Source organism: Porites lutea, chromosome 11 (assembly GCF_958299795.1).
Source record: "Porites lutea chromosome 11, jaPorLute2.1, whole genome shotgun sequence".
NCBI lineage: Eukaryota > Metazoa > Cnidaria > Anthozoa > Scleractinia > Poritidae > Porites > Porites lutea.
The window spans coordinates 22,215,359-22,241,873 of NC_133211.1; the positions used below are offsets into that span (position 1 = coordinate 22,215,359).

Genomic DNA, 26,515 nt, shown 5'->3' on the forward strand with positions numbered 1-26,515 from the left:
CTCTGTTCGTTCAAAAGGGTCTAATGTTTCCAGATCGAGTGCAGCTTCTCATAAAAATGCAAGGTTACAGAAATTTCTTTCTGAGAAAAGGGTGGAACAATTAAAAAGAGCTAAAGCAAGGAGATTAAAGGAAGAACAGTTAAAGTTAGAAAACCAAATTGCAGAAGCTGAGGATGCTGTGGAATTGGCTAAAGCCAAGGTTGAATTTTATGAGGAGCTTGAAGATCCCCTTGGAGGTTCTATTAGCAGAGCAAATAGTGTACAAGACCTAAACTGTGAGGAATAGCTTAAAAATATTAAACCAAAACGCATTATTAAGGAATCAATGGAAGGAGAAAGAAAGCTGGAAGTTGCAGAATATAAACCCAAGGTTAAGGATGAGAAGACAGAATTGCAGGTATCACTTGCAGAGAAATCACTACCTGCGGCGGTTTCATCATTTAGCGCAACGCAGGTGATGCAGCAATGTCGGAGCCTATTGTTAAGGAGTGCAGTCTGAATCCGGAAGCAACCCCTTTTATTAATAGAGCTTTAGTGCCCGATCGAGTTTGCTGGCCTGGTAGTGTATCGTTTCCCACACCTGCAACTGCGAGTATGATGGCAAAAAGCTTACAACCAGTATAGACTCAATAGTAACTAAATCTGGTCTCCCTCATTTGGATGTAGTCAAATTCGTGATAATCCTTGTGAATATTTCAGATTGAAATCGCATTTTGACGAAATGGTCGACACCCAGAACATTTCAGAAGCTCCGAAAATGTCGCGTTTGTTGCAGTTTCTTGATGGCCTAGCTAGAAGTGCTGTTGCGGGTTTTAAAGGAGTGCCTGGTGGGCTGGGTAAGGCCCTAAAAATGTTGCAGTAACGTTTTGGACAACCGCATATTGTGGCAAAGGCATGTGTTGATGCTTTAGTTGATGGACCAAACATATCAAACAACGGTGGACAAGGGCTGCAGGAATTTGCTGACTGCTCAAGATCACCTAATACCCTGTCAGAAATGAACATGTCAAATTTGGGGAAAATGTCAGGGAAGTTATCTGTTATGCTACAGATTAAGTGGAGAGATAAGGCTCTGAGAGTTAGAGAAAGGAAAGGTTTCCTAACTCTTGAGGATCTAGTGGTGTTTATTGAAAGGCGAGCTGAAGCAGCTAATGACCCAGTCTTCAGAAGAGTTGAGGAGACGAAGCAATTCTTCCTAAGAAGAAACCCAAGAGCCAGACTACAACTGTTGCCTCCGAGTCTTAATGCGGTGCCGGGCCCAAGACAACGACAATGGCTGTGCAAGTTGGACCTAGTGACCCAGCGAAATCAGATAAGGATTCAAATTCAACAATGCTGAAAGTGAAATGTTATGGCCGTGAGACTACACATAAGATAGAGCCCTGTCCTGATTTTATAAACAAATCTATAAGGCAGAGAATAGTCTTCGCAAGGTACAACACTTTGTTAGTGAGTGCCGGTCACCCTTTAAGTGTAAACATTGTTAACAACCACATCATTCCTTATTGCACAAACCAGCAGATGATAAAGAGGGAACATTGGCGAACCCTTAGGAAGGCCCAGGGTCCAGTGAGCAAGCAAATGTGAATACTGTAACAACAGCACCTGTTGAAAGACCAAGTCGCACGTATTCCACGACGGCAAGGATTAAGGTTGCATTACAAGTTATTCCACTTAAGATAATAGAGACTTTAAGATCCAACGACTCGACGGCAATGAGAACGTCGCTTAAAAAGTGAATTTGCGTTCTAATTATTGCTACCCACTTACTTTTTCAAATGTAGGCGAATCCTGCTGGAGCTGAATTCCTAGGGACCATATCCAAGTGCAGAAAGAGAAACAAAATTCGTCGTTGCTTGTTTACGTCTTCCATAAAACGCGAAATTAGGCATGTTCACGTCGAAGTCATGTAAAAACAGGCAGAGAAATGTACAAAAAAGAGTGGTGCACGTGCAAAGTTGTTGTTTTGCTAATAAAACCTATTGTTTTTTTGACTTTCTCGTTGCCGTCCGCATCGTTGGATCTTAAAGTCCCTAATGAGCAAAGAAGGCTACTCTGTTACTATTTATGCACTGCTTGATACTGGGAGTGAAGAGACATTTCTCTCCAAGGTTATTTGTGATAAACTTGGGTTACAAGGTAACAACTGTGACACTAGCTTTGGCTGTATGCACATCGTCGGGCAAGTCCTCAATTGAAGTTGGTCAAGCCAATGTTCAAGCGAAAGCTGTTGATAGCCGGGACAATCGTACCCTAACAATTGAAAAAATTAAAGTTGTAGACAATCTGAACATCATTACTACAACAAGAGCCAAGGAATTGTCTAAGTGGCCACGCTGATCGGTGGAAACGTTCCTGAAGCCCAAGTGCATGAAGAATGCAGGAGAGGGGGATCAGGAGAACAGTATGCTGTTCACACTGTACTGGGTTGGGCTGTGCTTGGACCGGTTGATGCTGCAAATATTATGTGCTCCGAAGCAAAGAATGTGAATTTTATAAAGTATGGTGATGAGTTAGCAGATCAGCAGATGAAACAGTTTCTAAGGCTTGAAGACATGGACATGAACAGGAGTTCCAAGAATGGAATGTCAATTGAAGACCAGGGGCACTGAAAAGAATGGAAAACTCAGTTTTTGTAGTAGGCTGACACTACGAAGTTGGAATGTTATGGAAGAGTGATACCCCTTGTCTGCCCAACAACAAGCAGACGGCAGAGGCAAGAATACAGTCTTTGAAAAGAAAACTCAAGCGTGATGAGAACTTTCACAGAAAGTATAGAGAGTTTATGGAGAACCTCATTCAGAAAGGATGTACCAGAAAGATGACTGAAGAAGAGGCGATGCGCCAAAGCCAAAGGGCGTGGTATTTGCCACATCACGGTGTGTTTCACCCCCAAAAGCAGGGAAAAATTCTTGTAGTATTAGTTGCGGCTTCTTTGCACAACGAAGTTTCTCTCAACAACCAGTTGCTCCAGGGTCTCGATTTAACTAACAGTTTGCTTGGTATTTTGCTGAGGTTTAGACAATATCCTATAGCACTAGTGGCTGACCTAGAGGGCATGTTTAACCAAGTCAAAGTACCCCCAAAGGACTATGATGCTTTGAGATTCCTATGGTGGGAGGACAGTGACCTTGAGAGGCCCTTTGGAATTTCAGATGACAAGTCATATCTTTGGTGCCACAGACTCACCCACTTGTGCAAACTTTTGCCTAAAGAAAGCTGCAGAAAACCGTAAAGGAAGATTTAGTGATGAGGGTGTAAGTGCGGTTGACAAGGATTTTTACGTAGATGACTTCGTGAAGTCAGTAAGGACAGTAACGAAAGCAAGCTCGCTCGCCGGCGAAGTGACTTGTTTACTCAGCGAAGCCGGATTTAGACTGACAAAATGGATGAGTAACAGTCGAGAGGTGCTGTGCAAGATACCTGATGCGGATCGTGCAAAGCCAACCCTGGATTGAGATCTTGAGAACCTCCCAGTAGAAAGGACACTAGGTGTGCATAGGGTTGTGGAGAAAGATACTTTCTTATTCAACGTTCGTGAACCCGAGCAACCAGCTACTAAACGTGGGATTCTGTCAGCAGTGAGCTCGCTGCATGATACGACGGAATTTGCTTACCCGGTTGTCCTGGAACCTAAGAAGATTTTGCAAATCTGGGATGGGACGACATGATACCTGAAGACTTGCAAAGCCTCTGGAACAGGAGGAAGTACGAGCTGGCTGTCTTATCACAAGGTCAAGTACCGCGATGCCACCTGATCGACAACACAGTAGTCGACATATCACTTCATCTATTTTCTGATGCCTCAGAAGATGGCTACGGCATGTGCTCCTATCACAGATTTGTCTATGCTTGTGGAACGGTAAAATGTTCTTTTCTCGTTGGAAGGTCGAGGAGTTTGCCAGTGAGACCAATTTCGATTCCAAGGCTTGAGCTGCAGGCAGAGACATTGTCAGTGAAGATGTATAGAGTGCTTGTAGATGAATTCTTGGGTTGCACGTGACGTCACCAAAAATCAAACTAGGAAACTATCGATTCTTCTGAGTTTCTACTTTCACGAGGTATTACAGTATCTAAACACCTTTACATAAACAAATTTTTGGTTCGAAAGGGTTCTTCGTTTTGCGAGAGAGGACGCTTGAATTTCCAGGCTTTCGCGTGACGCGGCATTTAGCTGGCGGCCGGGAAAGCTCTTATGTGGGTTAAAAACATTACCGATTTTGGGAGATATTGCAATCTAAACATTCCTTGTCTCAGAATAAATGTTACTGTAATCTTTGTGAGTTCCTCAAGCGAAGAATTCACGCATTAGTAGGAAAACTCGAAAACAGATGTTTCTGTTAGTATCCGGCGGCCATATTGGTGTTCCGGAAAGGGACACCAACATGGCGTTTCCATACAAAGCTTTATAAATCTAGGTAAACCGTTTTTCCCAATATCTCGCATCTGTCGCATTTGAAATATTTCACAGACCTGATTCTTGGCAAGGGTTTTTGTATATTTATCTTTTTTCATTTCCCAGATTCTAGTCCTTCTGTATTGAATGGTTTGCATTTTTATTTTTCATTGCGTGCAAGCCGAGAATTGGCGTACAAGATAAACAAGGCTACATTTTGGTCGGATTCTCAGACGACGTTGTAGTATATTTAGAATGAATCTAAGCGATTTCCGACGTACGTTGCTAACCGTGTGGCTGAAAAACATGAAGTTAACGTCACCTGACCAATGGAGGCACTGCCCAGGAAAGGTTAACCCTGCCAATGACGCTTCACGTGGCTTAAAACCTCTGAATCTTTCTTGTCAACATCGATGGTGGAGAGGACCTGAATTCCTTTAGGAAGCAGAGGAGTGCTGGCCAGGTGTAGTTACGTATGGAGAAGTGCCAGACAGTGACTCGGAAGTGCGAATTTCAGCAAATGTTCACCCCATAAGTGTAGGAACACGTCGTGTTTGCAGTCGCATTTAGCTAATTTCTATCGTTAAAAACCTCAGTTAAGCGGACACCGGACTGAATTTACAATAGTAGTATTGGATTACGTCTTTGAAATACGTACTGACGTCAGTTAATGTTTTTGCATTTACAAACAAATTAAAGTTGGTAATGAAAGGTAATGAACTTCCGTTAGTTTCCTTAACAACACATGGGACTTTAGTCACAGTACAGAGTAACCGTCGAATGTCAATCGTTAACAAACATTGCGCAATTTTTACAAACCTCTGTTAAGCAGACACTTGAGAAGGTCCCGAAGGTGTCCGCTTAATATAGGTTTCACTGTATTTACTTTTCACTAAATGATAGTATTTACTTTAGGGAGAGTCACGGGCGTAGCCAATTTTTTTGTTTGTTTTGTTTTGTTTTTCTGTTTTATTAGTATAGATAAAAGCATGATTTGTAGTGATATTTGGCATAAATACCACCAGTGATATTTCAAAATTGTTATACGTAATTTCACAAGCCGTTAGGCTAGTGAAATTTGAGACAATTTTGAAATATCACGAGTGGTATTTCTGCCAAATATCACGTACAAATCATGCTATTATTTGTTTATACTACTACATATACCCACAAAAGGTTTGTAATTTTCACATGTAGGTATTTCAAATTAAGCTGAAATACCACTGCTCTAAGCCAATCAAATTGTAGAAATTTCTCATGTATAATAATACCCACTTCAATTTCGCCCAAACCACTGATCCCCTTCGCCGTGTTCCTCGCCTACATTTGCTTTCTTACCAGTGTGGCGGGGTTATCACGTTACGAAGGAAAAGAATTTGAATTGCAATGTGGTAGCCTTGTTTTAGCCTACGACAAACTGTATGCAAAGAATTCTGGCGCGCGCGCAAAAAGACGCAATAAACGAATCCTAGGCAACGCAAAGTTTGTTTTCCTGAAAGACATACATTTGCACAGCTTTTGTAAGGTGCAAGCAGCACTTGTGACTATTGCATGGGAAGAAATATTGGCGTTTTGTGCTTTGAACATTTAAGAGTGACTTTTAAGTTATGCGTGGGTCACTTCTTTCCAAGTTTAGAACGAAAAAAAACATTGATTACCCAGGAATAACTATCTTTCCCGAGCCAGGAAAAAACAAAAGTACAAGGAAGCCTTCTAATGATGACTCAGCATGTCATGAAAACAGGGGATTTTGGGACAATGGAGATCAGACAAAAGTATCGGAAACTCGTTCATTTGCATCACCTCATCAGCGCAAGAACTTTTTAAAAGATGCGATATCAAGTCAGTGCGAGGCTGGTGCTGTGCGCACATTAGATCGTGCAAGGCGAGTTCTGCCTGCTGTCAACTCAACAAATGTGGCGTCTTCTCTTGCGACGGGGAATTCCGATCATCTTTTGGAGAGTGCGCGAGAGATCCTAGCAATCCATGGCTACAGGACGTCTTCAACTTGCAGCTCTGCGCAGCCTCTGAGTTCGATTAATCCCACTTTTTTGGAACAAAAAACAGTAGTGGCTTTGAATAAAGCTGTAACTGATGAAAAAACGATCTGTCCATCCTCAAGAGTTTCGGCGCTGCGTTTAAGGAGACGTGGGAAAGTGGCGTCAGAAGTCACTTTGGCGGACGTGCACGAAAAAAGGTGCGCAGCAGAAGAAAGAAAGGTGAAGGAGCTAGAACACGTACGCGACGAGCTTGAGTCTAGAATTGAACGGAAGAAGCAGAAGACTGAGAAAAGAAAGGTGAAGCAACAGCAGAGAAGTGAAAGCAAAAAGGAACAGAAAGAGTTGCGAGAAAAGTGTGTGAGGAAGGTCAAAGACAGAGTAAGTTGATTTCCTTATCTAATTGCAACTTAGCCTGCGTGGCAGGAGAGGGAAAAAAGAAAAGGGATTGGAAAGACTGGGGTTCGAGATTTTCTTCCCCTCCCCTTCCCTTTATTGTGCTTGTGCGAGCTAATTGCAACTAAAAACAATCCTAATTTGTACGGTTAGGTTCTCACCTGGGTGTAAAACGTCCTTTTGATGATAACCAGTTCTCGAAAGTAACAAAAGATAGAGCTAGCGACAGAGACTTTTATTTCGAGAAAAAAAAGAACGGAAGGGTAGCCTAGCTACTCCACTTAGCCGCATTTATAGCATTCAGGGGCATAGCTTCTGTTTGCACGACACACACGTGCGTAACCAAAAAAAGTGACTTTTAAGTGATGTGTGGATCACTTCTTTTTAAGTCTAGAAAGAGAAATGGAGATCAGACAAAAGTATTAGAAACTCTTTCTTTGGCATCACCCCACCAGAGCAAGAACTTGTTAAAAGATGCGATATCAAGTCAGTGCGAGGCTAATGCCGTGCGCTCATTAGATCGTGCAAAGCCAGTCCTGCCTGCTATCAACTCGACAAATGAGGCGCCTCAGTTTGACGTGGGGAATTCCGATCACCTTATGGACAGTGCGCGTGAGATCTTGGCAATCCATGGCAACGCAGGACGTCTTCAAGTTGCAACGCTTGGCGGCTGAGTGCTATTAATTCCTCTTGATGATCAGACAGAAGGAGGAAGACTGAACTGTTTGATTATCTCAAAGAATAAGAGACTACCTGGCCTCGAATCAAAGTTTACCAGAAATTAAAATGGTTTACGAGTGGCTTATGAGTGGCAGGAGTTCTTCGCTGACTAAACGCTTATGAGTTAACTAAAAACCAACGTTACGAATCTAACTATGTAGCTATAAAAGAGAGTGAGAGAGGAGAGGCGGACAGGGGCATGTAATGTGAAGTTATTATTCCACCCGAGCATTTCTTTTTCTCCAACTGTGCGTCAGTCAGTGCCATTGTCCCGTTCGGAGTCTTTTTTAAGATGAAGGGGAAGCGCAAGTATTGCCTCTCGGGTAATGGTTATCATTCACCCCGAGGATTAGACTGAATGAAACCTGCACTTGTTGCCCTCAACCCCTAATTAATATCGGAGGAATTCGGTAGATGTAAAAAATAGAAAGAAACATGATTATATGTTGCAAGATTTGTTATTCACATGCACATAAGAGAATCTTTAGGGCCGTTTTCCTTGTAATTTGTAATTAAAAAAATATCAGCAACAAGAACAATGAGAAAACAAGAAACAACCAACTAAAAAAATATATAAAAAAAATAAAATCACAATAAAATCACAATAAATGACGCAAATGGTTGTTGTCGAACCGTCTAAAAGATCTCCGTCTTCTCTCAGTAATCGTTCATTTTAAACAAAAAAAGAATATACTTATTTGTTGTAAAGAGTATAATAGACGTACTCATAAATATTTTAAAATTTACCTACGAATAATATAAACGGTCAAAAAAAAAAACTACTGATATCCAAAGACTGATTGAGCGCGTTCGTTTTTTGGGACGTTGAGCTGAATGCACCAAAAGAAAATCATTTGCACACAAGCATTGCAACTTAGACACTTCATCAACTTTGCTGTATAAAAAACAACCACCATAATCATCATCACTATCATCATCACCGTTATTTTTATTTTTCAACATTTTCTCAAGTACGCAAGTGCGTATAGGTCCCTCCCTGCCTCGTACCCAGACGTCTCTCTTTTGGTGAAAATGTGCGCGAAAGGAAGGCGGGAAGGAGCCGTCTGTACCCTTCCCATGGTCCCTTGCGGTTCATCACCAGTCACTCGTTTGGCGCTCGCCTCTGCCATGCGAAAAACGAAGCGCCTGAGGAGGAGGCTGGGTCCCTCCACTCCCTTGAAAGTGTCAAGGGTTTTTTTCTGTTCCTTTTGAAGTTAAAGTGATGAGGAAGTCGGAAGCTCTTTAGTTTCACATGAATTTCATCCAAAACTGCTTTTGCAAACGGACCAAATTTTACTTTTCCAAATGTGGTTAACATGATCATCATCATTTACTTAAAAATGCCATGGGAAACTTTGGGAAGCCTGACGATATACCGCACCGCTGAGTTCACTTTCTTATCGTGTCTGGAAGATATCCCCGCGATGACATGGCTGACTGTCCGACCAAACCATCACTAACACTCAGTCAACATCTCATTCCCTCTTGCTCTCACTCGAGAAATAAGCACTCAGTCGCTGCTGGCTCAGATTTTTTTGTACAGTTTATTTTTAGTTTCCTTCAAGCCAAAAAAAAAATTCTGCCTTCTCCCGGGGATGGGAGGGACATTTGCCCACATTTTCAAGTCCCGAGGTGGTTTCGTTTGTATTCCATTGTAAAATCACAATAAACAGCAACGTATTCCTTCAATTCCCATGCTCTCTGTTATCAGTGCCTTCCCTGAAAATAAATTCAGCCCCCGAGCGCGGCCGTATCCCCGTTGTTAAAATTTAATGCCGACTTCTTTTAGTTGAGGTGGCGTCTGTACACAGGCTACTACGTCAGTGCGTGGATGGTAATTTCTTTGGTTCATTACATTACTGTTACTGAAAAGTTGCCAAGAGAAATTCTATTTTAGTAACCTTTATTGTAGATTGTCATGCTGGTGCGATAGCTAATCTTTACCCACCGTTACTCTCCATTCTAGGTTTAAATTGAGATGTGAAAGTTAACAAGTGTCCGTTAGACTACAACTAGTCCATTATTTTCCTAAGGTATGCTAGAGCGAGGGACACCACCCCCGAGGAAAGCCGAGATCTCGACGCGATTCTCCTTTCCCTCCGCGTCTCGCTGTGCCTCCCGGTCACTTTCTGTTGTGACTTCTACAAACCCAGCGAATTTCGAAAATATACAACATGCAGTAATCGATCACGGATAATAGTGTAAATCTTTTAGTTCTTCTCGCTAGGATAGGCCGATTTAGCAACAGAACGGGGAAGTCATTTGACGACAGCGCGCGCAAATCAAACAACTGGCTTGACCAATGGCAGAGCAGCAAATTGGGCTCCGGAAGTCGTGTTTGGTCCTTTCCGCGCGCTTTCCCGTCGTCAACTGACGTTCCCGTCCTGTTGCTAAATCACAAACAGTAATAATAATAAAGTAAAGGTTTTCAACGGTTTCATACTGCATGATAAAGATGTAAGAACCGCCACTGTACCTCTTTTAACTTTTTATGGGAGATACACAACTACGAAAAAAAAAACCAGTGGGAAATAAACCAACCCGGTGACGTTTTCTACGAGAAAATGTGAAAATATAGATTCCACTGGGTCTGTTACAGAGCGCTGTACTTCTCTTGTACGACGTATTTTCAAGCCTGCTCGGTCGCTGAATAATGTGGCTTAGGGACCGGGCAATTGGTGATCGAGCCTCTGAAAAATCTGAGAGTATAGGTATGACATCACGAGCTAGTGGGTCAAGTTTGAGGGTGTCAATGGGGTTTACCGTCAGCCGTCAAATGGCCAAAAAATTAACCGTCAACCGTCAAAAAAAGGTTATTTTTGCGGTGAACTGTCAAAAAAGCAGGTTAAAATTAACCAGCTCACTATTTCAGCTGATCTTCCCGGCATTCAGGCTCCTAGAGAATTTCTAAACCGGAGAAGCCAGTTCCCATGTTCTCTAAAACGTTCTTTCTAGACTTCTAGGCATTCAATACCTTACAAACTACTAATATCTGAAAATATTTCCAAAATTTGTAAGTAAGAAGCCAAGAAAACCTCTAAAACACAACAGCTGATATTAATTCACACAGAAGTTAATGTTTACTTTAACTTTTGCACTTTATTGCTACTTAATAACCGTCAACAATCAAAAGCTCTAAAAAAATAACCGTCAACCGTCAAAGCTACCATCAAGTATTGCCTAGTCCCTGTACGACACCTTCCCAGGCCTTCTCGGTCAATGCATTTCGGTGATGTATCCGAGACAAACGGCCGGGAGATAAACTCTCTCAAAACCTGGCTCGGACCACGTGACCCGAAACGGATAGGCCGCGCGGAATAATGACGCCACGGGGACTTGGCAAATAAAGGTCTTTCCATTGAACGAGTACCAACGGTAGCAGGAATTTTCCAAACATGTGGCGTTTAGTTGCTAATTTGCTACTCAGGAGGAGCTATTTTTGCCCATCTAAAAGATTGTAAACTGGAATATAAATGAAGGAAAATCTTGAGTCGGCAAAACAACAGACCTGTTATCAGTTCTCCAAGCTTACAAGTGGTCGCAGCTGTAACTATGCCTCATCGTGCACCAAGTCATAGTTGGCCTAGTTAAACTGACCAACTGTGGCCTAAAAATATCGCAGTGATCAGTAGACTATTAGTTACATATGATAGCAACAAAGTAGCAGGCAAATTAAGCTACCTTTCTCTGCGCAGCCGGATATTAACTAGACTATTTGCATCTCTTCTTTTCAACATATTATCCTTTCTTGACGGCGCGCGAACTTGCGTCAGCTGGCCCCTTTGAGAGAAGTTATCACTGCGACCACTATCAACAACACCAACTCGCGCTTCGCACTTAAATAATTCGCCTTAGTTTTCAAGTTGTTGCTTCAGGGACGGCTGGTTCAAAGCTTGACTAAGGTAAACACGTTAGTTTAATTGTTGGTGGCTACAATTTAATGACTGGAATCTCTGAAAAGAAAATAAAAAATTATCCAAGGAAATACTTTAGAACAAAAGACTGAACGAAACTCGGAGAGGATTGAGCCCCGGTTTAGTGTTAATCGGCTTTTGAACAATTGGGATGAGCCCACAAGTGCCCTCGGCTGGAATTTTTTACAGTTGGTATGTAATCATGGAGTGGCTGTGAACATTTCTGAAGCTCCTCACTAAAAACGAAAAAGATAGGTTTGAAGCCCGAGTGAAAACAGGGGTTTTCAAAACAAGTTAAATGCAATGTAATAACCTTGTCTTAAAGCTGGCAAGTCGAATTGCCATTTAGAGAGCGTGCGATAAGCCATAATTCATTTTTTGCTTTAGTATCGATAACTAACGCCAGCTGCGCAATGCGTGCGTGTTGACTGCTTTTGGACAGCATTGAAACAATGGGTAGTTTAGTTGTAGTAGTTTTTAGTGGGTGGGTAATTTTTCTATTTTTGTAATATATTTGGAAATATAGCAATTGTAAATCAGGCTATGCTCACACTGAATAGCTTTTGCGCCGGCACGAAAACCTTACTAGATAGAACTTCTGTTCACTCTTAATGAACGGCTATTTCGGCGCGATTTCTGTAACGGAGCGAAACTGCGTCGCGCCGATCTCGTAATTGGAGAGTCACGTATCGCATAGGTGTTCATACCCTGATACCGGATATATAGCATTTCATTGCGGCTCCAAATTAAAAGCTATTTGTTATAGTGTGAACACTAGCCTCAGACTGGAGATTCTCTTTTTAACTGAGCTTCAAATCCAAATAATCATTAAATTACTAAACATTTTTCTGGTCTGATGGGCCTTGGATCCATACCAACCTGCCCTCCTACTTCCCTGGATCCGCCACAGGAATGTTTTAAGTAGGAAATCAGATACAATATCTCCTCCCAGTGGCCTGCGATATTTTTTCGTGCTTTTCACTTATGCGTTTTCCCTGCTATCTGATAGCCTGGAAACTGAAGGCTAATCGCCAGATGCTGTTATGATGCCGTGTGCACACTTGTGTATAGCTTATATGCCTTACAACACTCCATCAATTCCCAGTTTTTCGTTCTCCTCAGTTGTAATAGTAATAATAAACTATGCTGACAGAAATAAGAATTATTGTAACTTGAAATATTTTTCTTCCCTTCATTTTTTTCTTCTTTTAACTGGGCCGCCTAGATTAACAATTGCTATTTTGCGAGGCCAGTCGATTGTTAAACCGTTTTTACTAAAGAAAGTTGAAGTTTGAAGTTTTTAATTTGTCTGCGTTTCCGCGCATGTAACAACGGTTTATGATTGCCGTCAGAAACTGATTCAAGCAGATCAGAATTTTTTAAACTACATTGTAGGGGTTAGTGAAGAGAAGATGTGACTGAATTAGGGAAAACGTCGACACATCTAGCGGCAGGAGCTAAGAGTCTTCAATCTCTGTTTATAAAATGCTCACTTGTTTTGTACAATTCTATTTTATTAAACTGAAACGGCGTTTGAAGCTTCGCGTCATCTTTGAACTGATGCGCTACCAATGAAAATGATTGTCGTTTGATTTCTGAGTCTCTTATGTCTTTAAATTTAATGTTTTTGCGCAACAGAGCATTGAATGATTCCCAAAAAAGTTTTAGAGGGACTTAATTTGGAGGGTCAAAAATGCAATCCAAAACATTACCTCATCATAGCACTGAATTCTAAAAATAGATATTTCCCAACCAGCCCATAATTTCCTAGCCACCGCAAAGAACTGTGGGATCACACCGGGCGCGCTAACTTGTAAATTTTATGCAAATCTCATTTGGTTTTTGCGTTGGATATATTCTTTCTCAGTTCCCTCACCAACACCCTTCCGTGAAAGTCCGCTAAATGTTGAATCTTGAAAGTTCGGCGGTGCTAAATTACAACGTAAAAATGGCGCTCGACAACACGAAGAAGAAGCGGTAAGTAGTCGTTGTTCACTGGCGGACTTTCCGCTTTAGTTTCCGTGTCTCATTTTCGTGACGTCGCTTTTTGACGCTTGCATTTTTGTGTTTTTTTTTCTCGTTTTTCTCATAGGAACCTTTTGAGCATAGTGGATAGGCTTGTTGAAAAAACTGGAGCAAAAAAAGATTCCAATGTACGGAAAAAACAGGTACATCTTGGCAGCTTTTTAGTATCGCGCAACGCGCAAATCGAAGTTCAGAACGGGCGAAGTTACGCATACATGAAAAGCTGACCGGTTTTCGACGCGCTTTTCGCTTTCGTCCCAGTATATTCGCTTTAACTCATTTGCGCACGTAAACTTTACATAAATGTACATCTTCTCAAGCTTGATAGACTTTTACGCATTGTTTTGCGTCGAAAAAAGGAAGATTTTCTTTTGAGAAATGCGAAATACTCATGCAACTGTGTCCGGTTTGCGTTCCTTGTCGAGCATAGATACCGTTCGCTGCGGGCAGAATTTTGGCTTTCCAGCGATCGTTTAGTCGCATTTTTGTTCTCATGTTATGATTTGCGATGTAATTCGATGGGTTTGGTTTGTTTCCGTATTTTCTGCGTAATATTCTCAATGCGCACTGTCCAATTTAGTGCCAGAGCTTTCGAGAGCTTGTTTAGACTCGCAAGTGAGGTCGAAGCCGACTGAAAGTGCGTATTGCGGCTGTAATCCTCTTTAACGAATAAGGGCGACTGTCGTTCACTATCACAGGGCTAGATTTGGTCTTGGCGGTATGCGCAAGACTTTAAACCGGACGTCTTGACGAAAACCTAGTTTTCGACGCGCATTGTGCAAAATTCTAGAACGCATTCATTTCAGACGGGGCGCTTGTCACCATTGAGAAAACGAGACGAGCGCGCGCTGGTTGCGTTCAACACAGCGGACAAATCAGTATTTACAGGCAATCATTGAAATATTCGTTCACTGGAAACATCTTTTTCTCGCACTGAGACAGTTTTCAGGCTAGCGCAACGCTTTAAATTACGAAACTGCGCCTCTATATCTTTCCGTGCGTCACTTGTACTTTCAGTTTTGAGAGCTAGAGCAACATAAATTTCCGCCTCATTGGAGTGCGCTTTTGTTGATACATAATAAAGGAAGCAATTACTGGAACTTTTTTCTTTTTATAACCCAAACACTAAGGTCTTCTTCGACGTTTTTGTTAATATAGACGAGCGCATGACAAAATTTTACAAAAAAATTTAAGGCACATTCAGAACAACGCGTAATATTCGAGAAATTTTGCGTCAGTTGTCGTACGGTAAGGTACGAGTTGATGTTTAGCCAAAACAGAGATTTTGTGCTGGAGAATCAGTTGAACCGTCTCTTACTCTGTTGTCTTCAAGTTTTATTTTGCGCAGCACAATTGGGGGAGGTGGTGCTATAAACTTGGTTGACGACTTGTCCCCCAATAAGACTGTTGATTTGGGGGCGGTCTTACAAAAACACAGATACTTGAATTTTATTAATCCGTGATGAAAGTGCAGCGATCTTTGAACTATTTCAAAAATAACGAGTAAAATTTAATTGTTTAGTTAAATTTCTCATTGTGTGAAGTTGAAACATCTTTGAAAGTTTGGACAGTTCATGCTGTGAAAAGTAATCTTTAATAGTACCAACTCTGAAAGAAGTTTTACAACTCTACATGAGATTGAAAAAAGGTTTACCCTAGTAAGGCAACATATTATTTTGTGTTGATCGTATCTAATTCTGCCCCATCCCCTGTTCTCCATTCCCCATTCCAGTTATAAGGGTATAGAAACATGGGTCTCAGAAAATTTTGGCCTGATGTCCAAATCTCAGAAGCATTTTTGATAGGTCTTGAATTTTGAAACCGGGGTCTTGCAAAGTCTTGAATTTACCATTTTTTACCCCTTAACCCATTCTCCCCTGAACCGCCCGTAACCGCCCATGCGGATCCACATCCTTTCTACCCTTTGTGACGTCATCAGTTTTAACGGTCAAGGGCAACATTGTCCGCTAACTTGTGCAGAGTGAAGGGATCTGAGCACAATTCAGTCAAGGACACCGGAGAAAGAGGCAAAAAACCATGTAACATTGACCTGAAAATCTGCATGAAAATCTTGTTCGATTGCTCAACTACCTTTCCTTTCACCTAATCCTAAGATCCTAAAAGCCCTCCTAAAAACTAGTCCCACCAAAATGAAGCCTACTAAATGCCCAGCAAGAGAAAAAAAATGAGGCAAGAAAAGCGAAAAAAGAGGGGAGGAGAGAAAGCGAAAAGTAAAAGTCAAGACTGCTGTGTCATTTTTAAACCCAAAAACCATCTCGAAATTTTGCTTTCTGCGCATGCCCGAACTTCGCAAGCTGATATTTTGCATCTGGATCAGAAGGCCGTGAAGTGTACGACCTGTAAACCGGTTTGTTGTAAGTTTTAGCTCTTTATAGCAGGACAGCGGCCAGAAAACCACTCGAGTACCTTCAAAACGCATTTTTCGGCAAACTCTCCAGGAGCGAATGGGTTAATTATTTCCCTTTTCAGCAGTCTTTTCAACCTCCCCTTTATTTTTTTACTGAGATCTTACAGGATTCATGCATACAGTTGTTGGCCCTTTGCCACTTAACACAGTAAAGTTTGTGCTCACTGACCAAATAAAAACCATTCCAGCAGATGAAAATAGAAGTTTGATCTAATAATGGTTTTCAGTGCCAGGAAGTTCTATATACACTAAACCACATCCTTATCAGGCTGGCTCAATTAATTTTACAGAATGTTAGGCCAGTAACCTTTTCAAGGGTCATTTTGTTTATGCACTTTTGTGTAAAGTGCTCTGACACAAACAAGAGGTAAATGCCAGGTGAAAGCATCTTACACATATGGTCATTTTGCCCTTCATAGACTAACTTTGTTATAGTACAGCTGCACATATGCTTAAGGGCGTGAAATTCCTGTCACGCCTCCTGAACACGAGCTGCAGTGATGTTATTCCAGTCCGTCTATTTTTCTCGCTTCCTCCCAAACGACCCCTGCTCCTTAGGTAGTTTTGACACTCATGCAAGATGGCAGCCCGTAACGCTAAGCACTCTGTCTCGACTATCTTACGGAAAAATAGAGGACTGTGAACAGTCTAAAATCCTGTTGAAGTCCTGATTTTTTTTCAGGCTTCTCATGCAATTGCATAAATTGCATTCACAACTGCGAGGACCATTCTCATATGAGTTCTATACGTTGTTGCCTTAATTACCACCCTATGGGAATGGAGGTGCTACTTGTTTTTCCTAAGAGATGTAACCCTGTTAATTTTTTTTAGGAGGTATCATCACCTTCTCCAAGGCCACCAATTTCCATTATAAAGTAAGTCACACAATATCTTTGTATATTCACTTAGTTTTAACTTTGGCAGAGGTATGGTGACACTGTTTGTCTTTGCAAGCCATGTGGGTATTTTATTCTCCAATTGATATGTAGTTCTTTGTACCTTGTTGGTCTAAAATTTGCTATCTATGGGGTAGGTCTCAATTTTTAAGGTAGGTCTCTGGCAGAACATAATACAATGGAAATGAAAACCCCTAGAATGGAGAAAAATGATTTTATTGTCTGACAGTGGAGCTTGTAGCTTATCGGAATGGTTTTTGCAAGAAGAGATGTAAAAGGAGATTTTGTCATAGGTGCTGTAAGTATACCTGTCTGCCTTCAAAAAGGCTACTTTGTTAGATCCTTTAAGCCTACAGTATTTACAAGCAGATTCTTCAAACTATTCTCCGTACATTTCTCCTTAAAGAATTAGTTGAGAGAATTTGACAAAGGTTCAAAGCATTTTCCCTTTTGTGATCATTTTATTTTTATTTCTCGTAACCTTTTCTCTTGATGTTATTATCGGTATTGTTACTTTTAGGAGAAAATTGGTGTTCTTTGTCCTGTGTGTCTGCCTTTCATCTGTGATTCAGTTGATAGGGTGCCCTGTCTTTCTCTTTTATTCAAGAGACCTCAAAATTTAATGCTTCTTGTATTGATTCTTTCAGGCCATATCTGTTGCCACCTACACCATCATCAGATCCTGCATCACCTTGTGTCAGTGATCAGGAAAATGCCAGTGATGTGGATGAGCAAGCCAATCAAAAGGGAGCAGACGATGAGGGTGAAGAAGTGAAGAAAGGTAAATAAATAAACAGATAACCCACAGGGAGACCACAGAAGTTCTTTTTCAGCCAAGACAAGTTCAGAAATGGATCAATCCCAATAAGTATTTCTCAGAGGGCATCATGAGCACTGCCGAAGCCAGTTGGAGACAACTTAAAGTCTACTGCTCTTCAGTCAAATGATGATGTGAATCCACTGTTCCCTGGATATCCATATCATAGACACCTCATTATTATGGATCATTTGCTTTTTCTCTTGGGAAAGAAAGCTCCTAGATTTTCTCTAAATTCAACCCATTTATACAGACACCCCGTTAATACAGACAATTTCAAAGGCCCTGTCAGTGTCTGTATTTACGGGGCTTGACTGTACAGTTTTTGAACAACAATAAAGTACTAGAGTGTGCTCTGAGAAAGATTAACTAAGAAACAAGGTCGCTTTAATCACCCACTCTCACTCATGATCAGCTATGGGATTAAATAAAGTGTAGATTTTTAGGTTTACTCGTCACAGGAATGTCACAACAAAAATGGTATTGTGTTTTGGAAATTTAATAATGCTGGCTGTACCATTTATTTATTGTCAGGCCCTGTTGTTCCGAAACAGCCCATGAGGTGTGATGTCTGTGGACTGAGAGTGTATAAATCCTACCGTTTTGTCAACCGCACTAGCGCACCAGTACATCTTAAACACTTTATTACCCCAGAAAATGACCGCATCAGGGTATGCAAAACTTGCTTTAGTTCCCGAGAGCGCTGCCGGAAAAACCTTGCCCTTATTCTGCTGCGCTCTAAGACAAGCCAAATGACTCATCTACGGACTCCCCTAGGAGTTACACATGGCCGTTCAACCAAAGCTATGGATTACATCGTAAGGGACCTAAAAAAGGGATTCAAGAGACCGTACGATGATCTACTTTGTGATGAGACAATGGCGGATGAAGATGAAATGGAAGCCGATGATGAGAGGTTCTTGTTGAATGGAAACACAAACAGGAACCAGGCAACAATGCCTAAACTCTTTGCAATGGAAAAAGAGAATGCCAAACAGGCTTCACCAACACCTGCCCCTGTGAAGAACACTGGCATTGTTACTGTGGTGAAACGTCGCGGTGGAAAGTATAACCCAACACCCAATTGCTTTACAATTTATGGAGAAGTTGACAACTTGAAGAGCAATGAAAATGTTGTCACCACAAATGCCAGAGAGCAAAATGAAAACAGCCTTCCTATTAATGTGACTGAAAATCTTAAGAAACTAGTGGATCAGAATTCTTCATTACCGTCAACCGTGAACATCACCTCAAATTCAGAGATTAAATCCATAAACAATAAGCTGACATTCCTAGATCATGCTTATGCTTTACCACCACCAAAGGGGAAAGTGCCATCAGTACTTAGGACTCAGGCTGTTACCAAAATGAAGGTTCCCACAAGCAAGACGGTGAAAGAGACAAATGCAACCAAGCAAGAGCCACAGAAAAAGACTGGTGAGTATTGTAAGTTCCTTGCTGAAAATGTCAGTGATAAACAGTTGAACCTCCAATAACCGCCACCTTTGCGCAGTAGACATGTCTTGTTAGCTTTATGTTTTGTTTTTCCAATGCAGGTCGTGTGATAATACTCAATAGAACTGTTTCTTTTGTCCATTACAATCATTAGATGCATATGTACACATAATTTATGAAAGGACAAAGGGGCTGCTTGCTTTGGAAAATCAAAACATACAAGTTTTTTTATAAAGAAGTCTATTGCAGACACAATTTTTTTATGCCACCAAGCTATACAATGACTGTATAGCAATAATTTATACATTAATAATTGTATAGCTTGTTCTATTGTTGTATAGCTTGTCATGGACTGTCTCAAACAAAAACCTAAACATGTAAATGAAAAAAAAGTATCTTTGTCAATGGAAATGCCACATCAGCATAGTCAAAGGCGCAAATTACTCTGTTTTGGTAGGGCCATTAATAGCCCGGGGGGCGGGGATTCTCGGGCTAGTTTTTGCTGGGTATGTGCCGCTGGCTTCTCAGAACCCCTACCCCATTTTAGTAAAATCCAACTAGTGGTCTATTATCAATGCTGCGTTCTGATTGGTTGAGCTACTACTAGGCTATATGTTAGAGCCCACTAGTAGTGAAAAGCGTGGGCTTTTGGGGGCAAAAAAGGATTAAAGTCTAGCTTTTAACTGGCTAAAATTTTTTTATTCTCGATATTTTTGACCAACTAGTTGGATTTTACTAAATCAATTATTCCTCTCGCCCTCATGGGCTATTGACTCAGAGCCCATTCGGCTTGAGGAATAATTGTTAAATAGCCTATTCTGTTGCCATATTATAGACCCCAACCTAAAACGTCTGTACATTATAGTCAGGGATATGCAAGGGTTGCGTGATCATCGAAACAAAAGCAGTAAAAGCTTACCGTCGAAATCCTCAATCCTCCATGCCTGTTTATGCACAGGTAACCCAGGCTCACTATTTGTGTCACGTACGGGAAAAATAGTCTCCTTTATCTTAGTCACTTTGGGAAAAAAGTAATTTTCACAATCCCAACTTAGTCACTTTCTGTTTATGCATCTACTTTATAACTCGGTCATCCTGAAATGAACTGATTCAGTTGTTAAACTTTAATAGTGTGGTGTAAATCTTTCTATTTTTAAATCCCTATATACCTGAATTTTCTGGCCCCCAAAATCCTGAAAAAGTGCAACCCAGTTCTAGTAACTCTTATAAAAATGCAGCCCCATAATAGTCAATCCAGTTGTGAAAATGCGACGCCATCCAGCAGCACATAACCATTAGCTTACAACTAGGAAGTACCCCGCCACACTCACCCCTGAGCATTAATGCTATTAACACATGAAGGGTACTGCAACTAAGGTGTATGTAATTAGGATGTATCAGTTGTCTATTATATGGCTGGTTTCATATGCAAGCAAGATGAAGTTATTCTTGTGTTCTGACGGCTATTTCTTGCCCACTCAGGATTTTCAGCTTTGGTCTTGCAAGAAAAAAGTAACTTTTGTTTTCCGTGGCCATATATCAAATTCTTTACTGTTTAAGCTTCTTCAGTCAAGATGGCTGAATATTGGCCTGGTTCTTTTTTGGTGTTTTTCTTGGGACGTATACAAAACATGGACCTTTGGTCTATTTGCACCCTTTCGTGGACCCAATCCATGAACCACCCCTACTTTTTTATGATGAGTTGAACCAGAGGTCTAAAAAACTTTAGGAACCTTAAGTTGATGAAACTTTGGTCAGTTTTTATTATTAGGGAGATGGGCTCCTTATGTATATTACATTTCTGGGAAACTGCCCACCTACCCCTCCCCTAAGCCAACATTTTGCCCTAAGTGAAAAGTGAGTGTTAATGTTGGCATAGGGGAGGGGGTAGATGGGCAGTTTCCCAGAATCGTATAATGATCCTATACTTGTTCAAAATTTCTTTCAATTCCATACCAATGTAATGGGTTTGCTTCTGGTGAAAGAGTAATCATATATTTAAGGGAAAAGGAGGAGAAGTAGAAAGGAAGTAGTCTCCTCATAATGCAGCCCTGTTTTTGTCTTCCTTTTGCGCAAAAAATAAAACAAAATCGGCTGCTTAGGAACCTAGGGATGAAGCATAATGTCTGTGTGTTTGTAAAGGAAACAATCTTGACTTGAATGAAGGGCAATTTACATAAACCAACCTGTTGTTGTCCACAAACTTGTCAGATGTCTGACCAACAATGATAACGTGCAGGTCATTTTGTGCTTGATTGGTGAGTAGGATTCAATATAAAGTTTGTTTACCAATCAATATTTCCAAGGGCTATAAGGGAAGGGAAGTCTGGGAAGGATACTCAATCTTCTATGCAGCTGTTTTTGTTTCATGCAGTGGGATGACACAAAAAAGAGCTGCATGGGAGACTATACATATCCCCTCAGTAGTACAGTATGGGGAAAGATGTAAGTGACACAGGGCTGCAGTTAGGTGGGTCCTGGGGTGCTAGTGGCCCCTCCTTTATGAGAGGCATCCTTTCTATTTTTCTGCAAAAATATGAACACCTCGAACTCCAGATCTGGAGGTCCGGGGTTCACGCCTTGTCTGTCACGTTGTTTCCTTAGACAAGGAACTTTACTCCACTTTGTCTCTCATCACCCAGGTATATAAATGAGTACTGGTGACATATTGCTGGGGGCTAACCCTGCAATCGAGCAATACTCCTAGGCATGCTTCATGCTAACGAGACTGGGATCTGCTCTGGCCATTTAAGCCTTTGGCTTATGTGCACCTTTACCTTACCTTGCTCCACCCAAACTCACTGCTCATACTAAAAAACTGCTACCTTTAGTAAAACCATTTTTAAGCCTTTAACTTTGGTAAAACCATTTTTAAGCCATTTTTAAGATTCAAAACATGGGATGACTGCTAGTGTTTATGGTGGGTGATTCAACTTGTTACTTTTTTTTTTTAGCATCACCAGATGGGCAAACTTCTACAGAAAGAACTTGTGGTGTAGTTTGCTTCATGTGTGACAACCTTGTCACAAAATCCTACAGCTGCTACAAGAAAGAGAATGCACCAGAAAAAATCAAACATCTCTTCACTCCTGGAGTCAAAGTAGTGAAAGTTTGTCGCAGATGCATGCCATATAAAAAGCCCAAAGAAGAAGACGGCAGTGCGGGAGCTGGAAAGGGGAAAGTAAAAGCAGTCAAGGGGAAACTTGCCAAGATCAAAAGTGCAAAGCTGGTTAAAAATGCCAAGTCAACTAGTAAAGCTAACTCTGGAAAGATGAATGAGAAGAAAGTCCCAGCTGTAAAGTCACCTTCAAAAGATGATAAAAAGCAGAAGGATGGAATCAAGGAGGATAAAGCAAAAGTTTCACCTACCAAAAAACAGTTTATTGTCATGCAAACAAAGAAATTACCTGCCTCAAAAGTACCCATGGCTAAAGATGTTAAGCTTGCAAATACCAAACCTATTCAAGTTGTGATGGGTAAGCTTATTATTCCACCTAAAGAGGAAACCAAGTTGGAAGGTGGAAAATCAGTCAGTCCCAAAAATGCTAATACAAGTGCTAAAGTCTTGTCAACCTTGGTCAAGAGCCCTGGACAGAAAAGTGACAAAGGGATCAATACAATGGAAAAAGTTAAAGACAGTTCAGTTGCCAGTGAACACTCTGCAGAAAATAAGCCCAAAGCAGCTAAAGTTGACTTTGGTACACAATCAATGAAATCTATGATTGGTCTAAATAAGGTTAAAACCAAGTCAGCAGAACCAGTGTCACTGTCCAATGAAACTGTATCAGAGGACACTCCAGAAAAAGAATTAAATGAAAAAGCTGAAGACAGACCCAAGGTTAGTGCTTTAAAACAAGTGACGTCAAGTGATGCAAATTCAACGACATCAAATGATGTAAAAATCAGTTCTCAGACGCAGAAGGAAGATGTTGAGCAAGAATTGATAGGAAAAAGCACAAGTGCTGCAACTGAAGAAATGGGAGGTGATGTCAAGGAAAGCGAGGTTTCATTGCTTGAGCAAGGAGAAAATACCAAATCCGAATCAAAGAGCAGCGAGGAGAAGAAAACAGATGAAAAAGTAGAAAGAGTTGCTGCATGTAAAAGTATTGCAGAAGGGGTGAAAGTGAGAGAAACAAGGTCATCTTCGAGGTCTCCAGTGAGAGCAAGAGAAATGAAACCTGCTGAAGTTTCATCACCCAGGAGAGGAAGGAGTTCAGGAACTCCTGACAAAAAGCGTGAGGATTATAAACAGATAGTCCCGACTGTAATGACACGGAAAAGACTGGCGTCATTTTCTGAGTCAGAAGGTGACAAAAAGGCAGAAATTGATTCTGCAGTGGGAAGCAAGAGACGTGCTGTTGCTGCCCTGCTCGAAAAGATGTCCAGAAAATCTGCTGAATCTTCTCAGAATGGCTCTGCTGCCAAAGTCAAAGGGGAAAGCAGCAATGAGGAAGTTTCTAGTGGCAAAGGTGAGATGGAATTTTAGGCTTTGATTTCTTTAGCTCAAAAATAGCCTGGATATTCACTCATAAAACTTTGTCTAGTCAGATGTGATGCAAAAGCTCCACTAAACAAGTGGATCTAGACTAGCACAAAAAGTACTCTGGACAGTTTTATTTATTTGAACTGAACATTCTAGAGTTCACATGCAAAACTTGTGGACAAATTGAGTCAAAGAACAATGGCTTCTAAGTTGTAATGACACAAGAGGGTTGCCAGTACCATAGGGTTTTCTGGTAAAGAATACCCTACACATCTCAGCAGTTGTGTCAAGACAGTGACACGGAGGTTTCCTAATAACACTCCGCAACAGATTCAGCCAATGTCTATTTTATTACCTTTACAGTTAGGGGTTTCCCCTTCACGTAATTTGATTTAAAAGCCCTATTTAAATCTTGTCATATTAAACTTAATCCTTGCACTCCAGATATGCTTGATGGTGTGTTTTTATTCAATATACCCCAGAAGGTAGTCACTGCTGTAGGGATCCCTTTGTCTGGTCCTTAGGCTCCATTATTCCTTGCTGTCTATGCATTTGGGGTCACATGGTCTGAATGAGTTTTTTAGCATGTCTCAGATATGTCACTGACACAAATTGACGGAGAAGGCGTGGGAAAATGCTGGACAGAGACTAGGCAAGGGTTTCCTCTCAGGGTAATGATTCAGAGTTGTCAACGTCCAAACAGAAGTTTTTGCACAGTGTAGTGACAAAGGTGTTCAATACCTTAGTGACCTGTCAGAGGGTATTGAAAAAGATGACAATGTTCTGCATCAGACGTGGCCAATACCTTCCTTAGTTGCTCCCACATCTTGTTTAATAGTGTTTTTTTTTACAGTTTGGAGAAATAGAAACATGCAGTGTTTGTGTTTGTTTCCATAGGCAAAGGCCATTCTATGACAAGGAGAAATCAAATCCCAATTAAGTGTCCAGGATGCAATCAAAAGGTAGTCAAGTCGTACAGGTGTTTTATGAGAGGCAATGCACCAAGTCATATCAAGCCTTTGTTTACAGAACAGGCAAATCCAGGTGAAATGCTGCGCATTTGTCGAAAATGTCTGAAGGGAAAAGGAAAATCTTAGCCTCTTTATAGAGGATATTTATATCAAATTTAGTTAAAAGTTGTACCAATATAATTTTAATAATCGTTCAATACATTATTATTTATTTATACTCAAACAAATTGAAGATTTGTATAGGAAAGAAATTGAGGTGTAGTTCTGTACATAACCTTTAGTTAGTAGTTATACCTGAAGCAGTTTAAAAAGAAGTGTCCTGTAGAATCTTAATCCTGTACCAAATTGTCTGCTTGTGTTGAACAAGTAAATACAACACACATAGGGAAGCAGTTCAACAATTTATTATCATCAGACACCACTGGGAGTTACTTTGAGGAATCACTTTAACTGGAGCCTCTTGAAACAGGTATCCACTGAAATGTGTATCCATTATTTTTAAAACGTGTAATACCGTAGACATCAGATGTGGCTTGGCTGTCCTGTGTCCTAACTGTATAAACATACCTAAGAATTTCTCTTGTACAACCTAGGAGAGTCCAGATTTATTGCAGGTACTGGACATTCTTCCCTTGTAGTTTCAGGAACATTGATTTTGACAAAGTTTGTGCTTGAGTGCGCTGTCAGTTCCTTAAAGGAATAAATTTATTTCTACTGTATTTGTGAACTGCCCATTTAAGAATTAGATGCTTGCTGGGTTAGTTCAAGTCAGATTTTCATGTTGGAAGCATGTGTTTGTACATCACTCTGTGAAACCAGTAACTATTTTCGAGCTAGTGGTTAAGTCATGGGCATACACTGGTCAGTTTTTATATGTACTGGGAAGACTTTTATAGGGAGCCCATTGAGTGCCTATAGCCTGCGTAGTTGGCAGGATTAGCAGGCAAGGGCTGTTGTTATTTGGTGGCAGAGCCGTGAGAATGCCACTCATGAAAATCCGATGCAATTCCACCTCAAGAAAGTACCCCGCGTATAACAATCCTGCCAGCTGAACAAGCTAAGCACCAGTAACCAGCTAAATATAATGGTAAGTGGATATCTATTAAGGTTGGTCACAGGACAAAAAAATTGAGCAGAGAAAATTTTATTTTGTCTTTGTTCCTGATGTGACTGTACCCCAATATTGCCTGTATGGTGAGTTATTTACACTTGTAATGAGAGATATGCTGTGATGTTTTAACTTCTTGCTCCAGTGGTTCATAAGGTGGATAACACTATCCACTGGATAGTGCAATATAGTTTCCTATAATACTTATCTGCTAGATAGTGATTTATCTAGTGGATAGCGATATCCAATGTTTGAACAACCGGGGTCTGGTCTTTAATATGAAATACCTCTGCTGTTACCATTTAAAGGAAACTTATTAGATTAAAGGCAGTTCTTTGTGTTAGGTACTTCATGTAAAATTAATTTGTTTAAAGAAGAGAAGTGATGACATCAAAAAAGCTAAATTTGTGAAATTATGGGATTGATCAGTCCAGAAAATACCATAACATACCGTAATGCTCTTTATTTGTCACCCCAAAAATTTGAATAAGCATTGTTTCCAGTTTCTCTTGGGGCCATTTTAACTCCCAAGAGAAACTGAAGGCAATGCTTATGCAAAATTTTGGGGTGACAAACAAAGAGTATTATGGTATGTTATGATATTTTCTTGAGTGGTCAAATTGGGTAGCATATCCAGAAAGAACAAAGTGAAAATGCCCCCTTGCTCCAAATTAACTTGTTAGTGCACATTAGTGGGGATGGGGGGGGGGGGGGGGGAGGGGTGGGGGACGTGAGCAACGTTATGCCCAGATTACTCCATATAAATCCTTCTAAATTAGGCCTGGATCACAAACGTTACGATCCGAGACTTATATGTTGGTTGTCATGATATTTGTGTACCAGTCAGCTTTTTAAAAGAAACCGTAGACTACAGTCAACTATAAGATAGGCACCTAGAGTTGGTTCTAG

At 40.8% G+C, this 26,515-nt stretch overlaps 1 protein-coding gene across 1 annotated transcript; it reads left to right on the plus strand.

The window, feature by feature from the left end:
* The first annotated feature begins 13,236 nt into the window (after positions 1-13,236).
* LOC140951714 (uncharacterized) lies at positions 13,237-26,299 on the plus strand. Its single transcript, XM_073401030.1, has 7 exons — positions 13,237-13,400; positions 13,516-13,591; positions 16,708-16,751; positions 17,420-17,553; positions 18,124-19,026; positions 21,999-23,513; positions 24,425-26,299. Exons 1-7 carry the CDS (start codon positions 13,327-13,329, stop codon positions 24,622-24,624), a joined length of 2,946 nt encoding a protein of 981 aa, XP_073257131.1. The 5' UTR covers positions 13,237-13,326; the 3' UTR covers positions 24,625-26,299.
* The last annotated feature ends 216 nt before the right edge of the window (positions 26,300-26,515 follow it).